The sequence below is a fragment of the Cryptomeria japonica genome, chromosome 6, assembly GCF_030272615.1.
Source record: "Cryptomeria japonica chromosome 6, Sugi_1.0, whole genome shotgun sequence".
Classification (NCBI taxonomy): domain Eukaryota; kingdom Viridiplantae; phylum Streptophyta; class Pinopsida; order Cupressales; family Cupressaceae; genus Cryptomeria; species Cryptomeria japonica.
Window position 1 is genome coordinate 581,718,629 of NC_081410.1, and position 13,543 is coordinate 581,732,171.

At 41.1% G+C, this 13,543-nt stretch overlaps 1 protein-coding gene across 7 annotated transcripts in view; it reads left to right on the forward strand.

Annotated features, from left to right (window-relative positions):
- LOC131035677 (uncharacterized) overlaps positions 1-13,543 on the forward strand; it is a 376,645-nt gene that overhangs the window by 14,582 nt on the left and 348,520 nt on the right. For 6 of the 7 annotated variants that reach the window (XR_009358274.1, XR_009358273.1, XR_009358275.1 and 3 more), the window contains one exon: positions 7,682-8,143. The exons of the other annotated variant lie outside the window; for it this stretch is intronic. Coding sequence is in view for 3 of the 6 variants with exons in the window: in XM_059207503.1 (XP_059063486.1) it covers positions 7,682-8,143 (462 nt within the window). In the remaining 3 variants the exon portion in view is untranslated. The remainder of the gene's footprint in view (positions 1-7,681; positions 8,144-13,543) is intronic. 7 annotated transcript variants of the gene reach the window in all.

The following is a 13,543-nucleotide window of genomic DNA, read 5'->3' on the forward strand; positions in this document are numbered from 1 at the left end:
GCATTTTCAAGCAAGCATCTGATAGAATCCTTGCAGTCCACACCATTAGGGAACGGCTGATTGCCTTTCTTTCTGCATGGTTAATCTGGACCTTTCATGCTTAGTTCGGTTATCAAACTGTTGGTAAACGGATTTGTTGCTTTAAGAAACTTTCTTGAAAAACTCTGTTTTGCCCTGTAATTAGCAACAAAGCGTTCACAACAGTTGAAGAATCACAAAAAATAAAAAAGAATTGTAATTCTTCTCTGCGTTTGAGAGGGGCAGCTCCCTCGTATAATGGGGGTATTTGGATTTTTTTAAAAATTTTAAAGAACGAACAATAAGGAAAGATTGAACGCCATACAAGGTATGAATCTAGATTAAAATAAATTCCATATAATCAAGTTTGAGATACCACAACTTGAAATAATCTTCTTCACATTCAATGTTAAAGGGAAAGCATTAGGTAATCATCAATTAAACATAAGAACATTGATAATAACCCATGACAATAAGTTGAACACACATCCAAATTGATCTCTATTGCTTAATTTCTTGAATAATACTATCCAAGTCTCTCATACAAAGCTTGTGAAAAAGTGGAATCCCCCCCACCCCTTGAATAATAATGAGGTATATATAGGTGAAGTGATAACCACCTGAGGTACCTACCCTAACCACCTTTATAACTACTTGAAATAACTTCTTCAACTACTTGAAAAATAACTTCCTCAACTACTTGAAAAATAACTATTTAGAATAACTACCCAAAATGAGAACTTAGGATAACTACCTCATATGAAAAGAGCCAAGATTATCCTTTATTACAATAAAGAAATAGAGATGAGAGAGAGAGAAACTCGACCATGAGAGTTATTTACAAAGAAAGACAAAAACATGATGCGAGTAACACAACAAAAATGCATCCTTGCACTTATTCTAAGCTAACTCCTTGTGTTGCCGATGAGGTTGTTGCTTCTGTAGGCACATTATGTTGTCCAGGTCCTTTGTCTCTGAAGATTCTGAAAAGTCGGATGGCTGAAGTGACAGATTTTCCTTTGGGAATTAGCATGTTGGCTATCCTCATTTTCCATGTCTTCAAGTTTCTATGAATGCCACTTAGTTCTGTCACCATGCTGAGTATCTGAGACATAGAGATTCTCAAGGAAGAGTAAATATCAATCAATTTTTCCATGGTATTTTCATTGAAGTTTGTCCTATTAAAAAGCTGCTAATCTACCATGTTCTGGAAGCTATTCTGTAACACCTGCAAATCTTCCATCAATGTCACATCTGGGAAAAGAGCAGTGAGTTGTCCTTGGAGTTTGGTACACACTTGATCACATGAAAGCATGAGGTTTTCTAACTCTAATGAAACTTGATCTATGATCACTAGTTTCCAGTTAATGCTTTCTATCCATATTTCTAGATAATCTTTTTCATTATTAGGCAGGATCTTCTCAGTTGCAAGGGTGTCCATTCCAATTTCTATCATTTGTTTGAAATCATTCACAATTTCCTTCCAAGTTGTTTCCTCTTTCTTGACATTCTTCAAGTCTTTCTCAATAGTATTTTTCTTTATTAAGGCCTCATCATGGATAGATTTTGCTTGGACTAGGAAATCACATGCAAGAGTTTTGACCTTTTCTACCCAACCTTCAATTACCTTTCCATAGGCTTGGTACTTTTGAAGATTATCCATAACATTCCTTTCAATTACTCCTTCTGGTGTCAATATAATTGGCTAGCGATCTACACTTAGTGGCATAGTGGAGGTATCAACTACGGATTTCAAGTAAGAAGACAAAGTGTGCACTTGTTGTTTCAATTGATCCTTGGATTGCTTATCCTTTTCACTTCTCTCCGCCATTTTGACTGCCATCACATTAAAGTTTTGAATATCAGACTCATGAGAAGAAGGTCCTATATCAATCTTTGTCACAACAAAGTCCGCAAAGGTGGCCTCATTTGTATCTTTCTCAGATATGGGTTGAGCAATCTCTAAGCACATATTCCTTGAATTTGGATCAGTCTTTATTCTTGAGGATACTTTGAGTTTCTTCGGTTTTTCAGCTCTTTCAAAGAGATCAGATATGCTACTAAATTCAGGTACCACCAGCTTTTCTACCTTCCTCTTCTTCAATAGACTTTGTTCTAACCATGGGAAAGAAGAATTTTCTGTAGACTCTTGGATGATTTCTTGTCTTGCTACCATTGTTGTTGTCACCTCTCTGATTTCTTCAAATTGATCGCTTGGATTGATTGGAAATGATGAATCCATGACTAAAGTATTTTGTTGTACTTCTTGTCGTGGGGATTCAATAGGAACTGAGGGAGATATGGAATGCATTCCATCATCAAATCTCGTGTCATCCAAGAATTCCATTGGAACTTGATCTTTTTCTTGATTCGCAATAGAATCTTCTTCTATGCCTTTTGCTCTAGATTTCTTTCTCTTTTGTCGAGGTTCATCACCACATGTGTTTTGAAGATTGTTCCTCCTTGGAGGGTCTTCATCTCCATCACTTCCTTGAGTATTCTGGTAAGAAGGAGTATCCCTAGCTGGAGTATGGGAAGAATGCAGTGACGTAGAGCTCTCAAGCTGATTTCCTTTCCTTCTTGGAGTTTCCTTTGTTGGTCTGGTAGCAGTCATTTGAGTAATCTTCTTCTTAATCCAGGCTTCAGAATTCTTGATTACAAAACTTGTTCTTTCTCTGACATCTCTCATTTCCGGATCTGCCCAATTCAAACTGGGAAGTGGCTGGGACTGGACTTGCTCAAAATAGATAGGATCAATCAAATCAGATCCATCATCTTCAATGCCTTCTATGGTCCAATCCATCTTGAAATCTTTCATTTGCTTCAAAGTTAACCTTGTCCAATCTCTTTTTCTAACCTCGAACTCATCTTCACAATCTTCCCAAAAGTCTTCGAGATTAGGAAAATGAAAATAGCCAGGACCTAACTTTAAGCTGTTCTTGACATAATCCTTGCTATCAAAAGGGAACCTCATCTGGTATGGATACAAGTTGATCTTAGATAAAGCTTTTTCTGCCTCATCTGCTCTTGAACTTGACTCACATCTATAGTGCCCGAGACAAATAGGAAAGGCTACCCCTTTATTCTTTCTATCTCTACATTTCTTTTGAACTGAAACCAATTGCCAACAAAGCTCAACTAAAATGAGCTTATCATCAACATATCTGGGTAACTTGTGTGGATAACCTTCAAATCTTCCTACTCGAAGATAGGTAAATCTCGGAAACTGGATGAAGAAACTTCCATATTTCTTTATCAATTTAGCGGCTTCCTTTGATATTCTGGTGGCAATGTCTCCTTGTAATAACCTTACTGCCCACATTGTGAAAGCATCATTCACCCGCCTGAAATACACAAAGCTTTCCTCAAGTTGCAATTGCTTGTAATAATGGTAAACATGAGTTTCTTGATTCAGGACACCATTAGTACTTAACCCTGGCCATGACCTCAAATTAGCAATAGCATATATCATGTAAGAGGTCATATGGAAGCGTTGACTTGTTTTGAAGTGCACTAATTGGTCATGTATGCAGTTGCTGATGAAATGGCCCCAGTCAATGAATTGCTTACCGACAGAGATGACTGTTATGAAGAGGTACATCCACATTTAGAACTCAGTGGAATCAGGACTTCCTGTCACTCTATGGAGTAAGATAATCAAGTAACAAATTTCTTTGATGAAAAGAGAACGATGGAGTGTTTTTGGAAGCTGAGACTGTCCTCCTCGTGGTGCAACCATCCATTCTTTAGCCAGATTGTTGAGGCATTTGCTTCTATTATCGCTGAAGTATTTGTAAGCATTTTGCTTATCGATGTGAGTGAACTTTTCCTTATATGGCAAACGAAGAATAATAGCTATTGAAATTCCATCAAGTTTGGCAATTAAGGATCCATCTGTAGCTCTTATCTCTCTTGCATCTGGATTATATTTTTTTGAGCATTCCATCATCAAATCTGTACATTGAATTGCTATGGGAAAACGTGCTGCTTCAATCAAGCCGCTTCCTGCCACTCTACAGGACAACTTTGATCTGTCGCCTTCCATGAAGAACTTTTTGATTTCCTGCAAATTAATATGCCCAATCTTGGTATCATGAACCTCCGGAAACATGGTGTTGATCATCGGGGCATACTCATACTCCTGAGCCTTGTACTTCATGATGGTATTTTTGCAGATCCTTTATATTGAATTCCTCTATGTCAATGTTACTGAAACTTTGAGGCTTCGGTGATGTGTTCAATAAATTATCCCAACCCCATATATTGTCTGGTTTGTATACAGGTAGGCTGACATGACTATAATCAAAACTTTAATCTTTATGCTTTCATAAATGTCTATAGCCACTTCCAACACTTGAATTTTGCACCGGTGGAGAGAATATTGGCCTTTCATGCTCAGAACCTAGCTCAATAATGATCGTATTTCTTTGAAATATTTGAATAAATCCCTCAACGCACTGTTATTAAGCCTTCATATCTACATGCAGGAGTGAGGACGCTAAGGAAGGTGGCGTATCGCTATTCACAGCTATCCATGAGATAGTATCCTTTCTGAGAAACTCTGGAACATCTGATGACTCCATTCATTGCTGCGTACTTCTTGTGCATCATCGATACATTCTGCAAGACTTTCGTTTCTCCATATCCACGAGGAGGAATAGCAGGCTTTAACTCTGGATTTTACGTCTTCCACCGAGTCGGAGGATTCATGTAATGCTGACGCAGTTGTTTCAGCTGCAAATAATATGTAGATAGATACGCAAAGCATATATTCTCCTCTCTTGCATCTCATTCACTGATTTTAAAAAATTATTGTTATCGATAATCTGCAGAATACACGTCTAAACGCAATGCTTCATCTTTGATATTTGCAAGTGGAGTTGGGTAGCACGATATGCATCTTTATCGGCATGCAAAGCAAACGGTGAAGGTAGTTACAAACCAACTTCCGCCTTCCTTCCTGGCCACGTGGTAAGTTCCTTCCGCCAACTGGGGTTTCAGGCGAGCTTGGTGCCACTTTTCAATTAGAAAGGTATCGGCATGTTGATCAATTTTGCCAAGTTGCCGATAACAACCAAAACATGACTTAAATCTGAAAGTTGGTTGCTGGCTTGTTTATCTTTTTGGTCAACTTACCGATATCTTTCATGCATAAGTGAGTTTGATGCAGTTACCGATTTGAGTGGAGAGAGAGAACTTCGGGTTTGAATGCAAATTGAATACTCAGCATACATATCGGCCAATGTTCAACTTGAACAATTTGATAAGACGTAACGTGATAAAAGAGCTATCGGCTACTTCAACTTGAACAATTTGCGGATGCTTGGGCATTATCGGCAACGTGTGTCTTTCTTCCAAATGACCGATGCAAGAATGTATCGCGGCTCACTTGCAATTTTACCAAAAATAAGTTAAAATAACGAACCCTTTGATGAGCGAGAGTATGTGATTGGCCACTTAATAATTTGTTCCAACTTGCCGATTTTAACATCATAATGCCATTTTGAGTGCTTAACACTTCATTACCGACCTTACAAATATTTGTTCTATAGCAGAAAGCGGGCAGATAGAATGTTGGCGAAGGTTGCTGCATTATGGTTTTACGCCTTTGACTTTGTATTTGCATCTGATTCAAAGTTTTCGAAGTCTTTTCTCCAAGTTTGTTTAGTGCATGTTATATTTCAAGGCTTCGAATAACATCGAGTCATATGCTTGTCTACGCTTCCTTATTGTGCACACAACATCTAACAAGATTTCCCTTTTGTCATTTTAGTACAATACACATGGTCGTCGATTTGCATTGGCTAAATGACTTGAGCTCTCAACTCGTCCCTGCTTCATGGATGTTTGCATGTCATTAGAGAGGCAGGTGGATTTGGCTTTATACTTGCAGATTGTATTCGCTTGAAAGTCTCTGAACTCCAACATTTTTGTCACACAGTTCATGCGAGACTAATACATCTGTATTTGGAATTGTTTAAGAGATTTGAAATTTCAATTCATACATTTTGTGACAAGCCTGCAATCATTTTATTCCATTCTGCACACACATCTACAAATGATCTATTACACTTGTACACTTGGCTGCTATAGGCCGAACTCTCATGTGGATGATATGGCTTTGGGTTTGTTTAATACGAGTGATCAGAGTAAGTGTTGATATTGATAGTAATGAATATCAATGTTTGTGACGACATGAGAATGCCATAAGTCTTCTTTGTCAATACTTTCAAAACATTAGTCGTCTCTTATACGAAAAATGAATATCATTTATTACTTTTGTTTGCCAACATTTCCTCTACAAACCTAAATTTGGATCACTCTAAGGACTTCGACTAAAATGGAAGATAGCCCTCTTTCAACCATTGTACCCTCCAAAATAAATTGAAACAACCATGACCATTTGAAGATGCATGAAGACAATGAAACCACATGAAATGCATGCGAGTATCTTCCATCAACTTGTGAAAATTTTCAATGGTTAACAATATTTTAACTTTTGTCGCCCAAAGTTTAAACTTTCACTATTTCACAAATGGGACAAACACAAACACATACTATGAATGTAAGAGTTCTAATGTTGTACTTGATAACATGAAAATCTTGTTTTTCCTTTGAAGATTGCACTGGATTTATGCAAACATTGTGCTTAAGTAGCTGGTGATGTTTAATCTAGTTTCTTGGAGGTGTCTGTCTGCTTGACTGAATTTGCTATCTTAGTTAGAATTTACATTTCATGTCTCTGTCTCTCTCCCTACCCTTCCCTCCTTTTTCCCTTTTTTTATCCAAAAAATCTGCAGTCCCATCAAAACAGTATCAACTTAACCAAAATCATTTGATAGAAAGATTATAAAAGTTCCAGGGAACTTATCTATAAATTACCCATTCAATGTAAGTCCCCCTTGTGTTTCCAGCATAAACACATCAGACCATTGAGAGATCCTGCAGTCAAGACCTGACAAAAGAAACCTTGAGGTCATTCCCTTTGATCAAATATAAAAAGCAGCATTAGGGACTTCCTTATCTCAGGAGAGGATAGGATACTCAGCTGGTTATTCTATTCTGCGTTGGCCGTATGGAGTTTGCAGCAATGCGATTTTAGACACGTCAACAAATCTTAATTGTGTCTGTGTCATAGCTTATTTCTTATTGTGCATAGGTTCAATCAAGAAGATTTAACCAATGTAGTGATCCCGAAGATAACACAATGTTTCATCTCTCAGCTGAATTGGCCTCAGCACTCCTAGTTTTGATAAGAAGCAGGAGATTATTAACAGAGAGGCTACTTTCAGATAACGGTGATTTCAGTGTTAACCTCATGGACTTACAAATAGAACTTGATGTTGCTATCCTCGTGCCATTTTTATTGTACAAATGTTCTATTTGTGAAGGAAGATGGTAAATTTTAGTTTTGGACTCTATTCTTTTGATACTCATTAATTTTGAATATAAACTTGTGCAGAATTTGGACACAAATTTTTTATGTCTTATATTGGTTTCATTTATATTTTGGTCAGGATTTAGAAATTACTTGCACACACATTGTATAACCCATTTCAACGTACCAAGATGGATTCCTACGTCTACATCTTCATGGGGGATTGGGATTCCAATCTCTGATATACTGGAACTTACTGTTATTGCATTTTGCATTGTGACGCAGATGCATGAAGAGAGGGAAAGCTGTCAAGTTCTCTGTAATGGAGAGATCACGGTGGCAGACTCTAATGAAACAAATCAAGGGGAAAATAAAATAGAATTTGATATCCATTATTCGAATGAGCAGGATCTGTCTACATTATATTTGGAGGATAATGATAAAGTAAATTTTCAATACAGTCCTGGAGAAGACGATGTTGTCTCAGGTTCATTGAACATGTATACAATGGTATTTGGAAATATAGACTCAAGTGTAAAGAATATTATGCACGGATGTCATGAAATGGATCAGAAAACTACTTTGGGTCAAGCCAATATTGAAAATGAACCTTTGGCAAAACTAGATACTGTATCTGGACAAACAGAAGCTGGTAACTGTCTGATAGACGGCAGCAGTAAATTTTGTCAAGTGTCTGACATACAAGATGATCATGTCAGGAAAAAGACAAAAGACAACAAAAAACAGGTACTAGTTAATTACAGTTATCTACTTTCTTCTTTGAACAAGTGTTGTCCAGTGAATTCTGCACATTTATGATCTCTTTTTTTTGACTGGTAAATGAGGGTTATATTATGTCCATTGCCTAGAACAAAAGAAGGTACAAAAACAAAGGTTGCAATGGTCAACCAAGAGACGAAAAAAACTAAAAATAGACTAATTAGAAGGAACACTAAAAGCATGGTTACAAATGAAAAAACCAAAGTTAAAAACTTAGGGCAAACGTCATGGCAGAGCTCATAGTGTACCTTGGGAAAATTATAGTACTATGTGTGTGCTTGGTGAGTCCTTTGTGTCCGAGTCTGAGCAGGTCCATATTACAACTGCTGTGTCTGTGCCAAGTCTGATTCTTGTAGCATCAGTCCTCATAGTATCATTAATAGATATCTATATTGGGGATTTAACTACATGTTTAGTATTGAGCCGCTGCTGATTTATTGCAGAGTCAGAGTCAGTAAAAAATCATCTTATCAAGTTTTTGTCGAGAATAAGTCTGGTAATGCTAATGTTGGATGGGCATGGTCTGTAATACTAGAGATTGTGTTTTTTGTGGTTCACGATGATAAGTTTATTCCCTGCATCATGGTGTCCGCATGGGTGCCTTGTATACCTATGCTTCCATGATTTAAATATTTATCCTCTTTCCAATGAACTATTATATTAAGGTGTTCATTAAATTATTCAAATAAAATTGAGCAACCTCAGTAAAATAATTAAATTAAAGCCAATAATACACCTAAGTTGTGGAAACTGTCAAAAAACATCGAAATCGAAATCTGATTGCACTAAAATGATACTGATGAAGAATAGTGAAAATTGGGCCTGATCAGGTTACTTACTATAAATAGATGCTCTTTCCAAGAATTTTGGAGGATCTACCAAAAGACATAATTTACTTCAAAAAGTGGCATAGTAGTCCTCTAGACCAACTAAGCTCATTGCCAACATCAAACGTCCTCTCAAACAAGGCTAACGGTCACTGAGAAAGTTGAAGCCAACTACAATTTTGAAGTGACCAAAAGTGGGATATTACAATCCTCTCTCCCTAAAGATTGCTTGTCCTCAAGCAATGCTAGCACAACATCAAAATCACTAGATTGATCTATATTGAAACCAAATGTGATCTTAGGGTCCCAAGTCAATGTCTGGAAAATTCCACCATGCTGTTGTTACACTGTAATGCCCCCTTCCTAGGTGACAGGCAGTTGTTGGCAGCATTATGGTACACGGGAATAACATTAGTTAATTATGTAATTGTTTTGGTTAGTTGGCAACCGAGGGGTGGAAGTTGCGGTGCGACGGTTGGCGCTCGCACCCCCTCGGTACCCTTTTATACTTCAGAATGTAACTTGTAACATACACTTGTTATGAATAGAACATCTGATATACTTTGTCTGATATTTACGGCATTATTCTGCGTTATGTTCTTTATGTCTTAAGTTATTCACCCGAGAGGGCAAACATTTGGCGCCGTTGCCTAGACGAACTCGGGAACGGAAGACACGGATGGCGCACAGACACAATGGGCCTACCTGTTGGTGAAGTAAACCCGGAGGCCGACGACGTGCGGACAGAACTTTACACAGGAGAAGACACGGCAACGCGAGAATTTTCGATTTTGCTCCAGTTAGCCATTCAGACATACGTTCGACGAGAAGCGGCGGAGGTAGAAATCCCACCAAGTGCCGTGTGGACAGCATTGGAGGTTAGCTCGGCAGTAAACCGGTTAATGAACCACCTCCCCCGGTTGCTTTCACAGGCATCGCTGGCACAACAGGCCCGCCTGGAGGAGATTGCCCAGGAAGAGCGACGACAACAAATCCTGCAACGCTACGAAGAGAACAGCCGACAGGAAACAGAAAGAGATGGTGCCAGGCCAGGAGGGAATTGAACTGTGAACTTCTTATTTTCAAATAAAAGTGTCATTGACACGAGTTGTACTTGAGCAGATGAATTAATAAAGATATGTTTTGATTTAAGAATTGAGAGTTATGGAGATGTGTGACAATTAATGCCAAACCTATTGAATAAAGATAGGAATAGAAAACCGGAAACGAACGAGTGGGAGGCCGCGCAGAGGGCTTTGATTCTGGAGCAGCAAGTAGAACGTAGACGGAGGTTGAGGCAACTTGCCGAAGGACGACCTGCCGAAGGGGGGCCCGAGGGGAACCAAGGAGGTGTCACGGAAGGTGCAGAGGCTGACGGAAATTTCTACGTGTCGCCAGATCATTGTAGGACGCGGAGCCACGAAGAATTTTTAGAAGAAACAAGGTTACGACGAAATCTAGTCGAGGAGACTCGGGATCAGTTTAGGAACTTATCCCTCACGCCACGGAGTGAAGATCACCAACGGGAAGCAGGAGTAGGAGCATGTCAGAACGAAGGGGAGGGCAACAGTAAGGGTGTAGGTGCCACACGCGACAGGCAAAACACCGTACCTCCAGGACACACCACCAACACTACCGGAGGTAGCAGCGCAGGGCCACAGACACAGACACAACCGCCTCCAGGAAGACGACTAGGGATGGCGAGCAAACAAAAGTTACCAAAGTTCACAGGGGACGGCAAGGAAGACCCCTTACGGCACTACCGTACATGTGAGACCATTTGGTCCGCCAACGGAGTAACAAACCACGATGACTGGGTACAGCAGTTCCCAGCCACGTTACGTGGAGTCGCCATAGATTGGTACTCCGATGTAGAAAAGCAAAAAGTGGCCACATGGGCTAACTTACAGAAGGAATTCACGGAGGAGTTTCGGTTGCTCCGTGACGACAACGAAATTGTAACAGAGATATATAGTACCAAGCAAGGTACTAAGGAGACAGTACGGGCATACAGCAGGAGACTAAAAGAATTGTTGGGTAAAATGGAGAGTCAGCCGACTGAGGGCTTAAAAAAACAATGGTTTGTGGAAGGATTGAAATCCTCCCTACGGAAAAAAATGAAGATTGTACCCCCGACGTCATATGACGACGCCTATAACAGGGCGATGGATCTAGAAAGCGAATATAAAACGTCAAGGAAGAAGAAAAGTAATAAATATTCATCCGACGATGATGAGGATTCTGACGGAGAGAGCAGTAGCAGTGGGGAATCGAGTAAAAAGGTACACGCGCTCCAGAAGGACATGGAGCGAATGCTGAGAGAATTCAAGGCCATGAAAGGGAGTACAAGTAAGATGGAAGAAAATGAAGTGTGGTGTACAGACTGTAGGAGTGACGGACACACAAAGGGTACTTGCCCGAAGAAGGCATTCTGTGAGATTTGCCAAATGATGGGACACTCCACCAAGGAGTGCCCATACAATATGAAAACCCGAAGCACGAACCAGGTGTTGTTCACAGAGCAGGCCACAACATCCGCACCAGCGGGTACGGGCCAACAGACTAACACAACGGCATCATCTGGAGGATACCGGGATAATAGATGCCGCGACGGCGGAAGAAATAATAACAATAACAACAACAAAAACCGGATCCAGTACGATGCCAATGGCCGGCCGATGATTCAATGTAGGGCCTGCAATCAGTGGGGACACTTCGCTCGCGATTGCACGAAGGAAGCCAACCCTCAGCACCTCTGCCGATGGTGCGGGCCAGGCGACCATGAGGACGCAAATTGCCCGAAGCCTGGTGTACACCTTCTAAACATAGAACCTATGAAGGCAGAAGTATTGGCAATCACAAGGGCACAGGCTAAAAAGATTGCCTACCCAAATCCCCACACGGAGACCGAGAGAGTGCGGGAGGCCAGAGACGAGATCACAAGGGAAATGGCCGCACAAGGACAGAGCAGTCACCAGACAGCAAGTCCACCACGGACGAAGGGAGAAGAGGAAATCTTACGGCAAATATTGCAGGTAGAGGTACCTGTGAGAATTCAAGACCTCCTGGAGACTATGCCGCAGCTAAAAACGGCTATTTTAAACTCTGTACCCCCACAAGTAAAAACGAGGGAGGTCGTGAGCCCCACAACCAACCCCGTGTTTAGGGAGGTCGTGAGCCCCGCGGTCGACCCCATGTTATTGGTAGTCAACAGCGGACGCCACCCGGCGGTGGTAGAAATGGGTATACTAGGGACCACCTTAACAGACATTATTGTGGACGGAGGGTTAGGAGTAAATGTACTCCCAGAAGTGACATGGAAAAAATTGGGAAAGCCTACGTTGTGGCCCCCTACGTTCAACCTGCTAGGGGTAGACCAACATGGGATTAAACCCATTGGTACCCTCATGGGCCAGCAAGTGATGGTCGGCACGCAGCCATTCATGCTGGATTTTGTGATAATTCCCCTAAAGCAGAAAGGATATGACGCCATCCTGGGGCGGGGGTGGCTTATTGCAGCAAAAGCGAACCATAACTGGAAGCGGAATACCCTTTCTTTGGAAAACGTCGGGAGGAAGTACGTAATCGATCTCCGTACGCAGATGGTGAGCGAGGAGTTAGCCTCTTCCTCCGACTCAGAATCTGAGGGACACCAGTTAGCGGAGGGTGGAAATAGATGCCGCATGGAGCCCAGTGATGAAGGGGTGTTAGAACTGGAAGCATGCTCAGGGGACGATGGGGACTCCTTGAATGGCCTCTTCCATTGGCAAATGGGAGATTATGAACTATTTACACCCTCGTGCAACGTATTGAGCATCGAAGAAGAACCGGATATATTTCCCCCAGAATATGGCGAGTATAAGGAAGGGGAGGCAGCAGTGAATGGGACACCGGCACACCAATTCCTGAAGGGGGAGCCTATTAAGTATCAGGAAGCCAAGTTAAAGGAAATGAATCTCAGGGAGACAAGTGACCCCAAGATCATCCTTGTCGGAGATGACTGGAATCTAGTGTTGAAGGCCGCAGCCTTCAAAATTTTCCTTGAATACAAGGATGTCTTCGCATGGACATACAAGGACTTGAAGGGCGTGCCCCCAGAGCTATGTGTGCACCGAATAACATTGGTACCGGGAGCCCAGCCAGTGAGGAAGCGGCCGTACCGAATGAACAAAAATTATGCTGTACGAGTGAACGACGAAATTGAGCGGATGTTGGAAGCGGGCATAATCTTTAGAGTGCAGACAAGCGATTGGGTGTCCCCCATTGTGATTTCCCTCAAGAAAGAGGCCAATCAGATCCGGATCTGTGTAGACTTCCGGTGCCTAAACGCTATCACCGTTAAAGACCCGTTTCCCATACCCTTCACAGACAGCATCTTGGAGGAAGTAGCTGGACATGAAATCTATTCCTTCATGGATGGGTTCTCTGGTTACAACCAGATATCCATCGCGAAGGAAGATAAGCTGAAAACAACCTTCGTGGTGGAGGATGGTGTATACGCATACAACCGAATGCCCTTCGGTCTATGCAATGCGCCGGC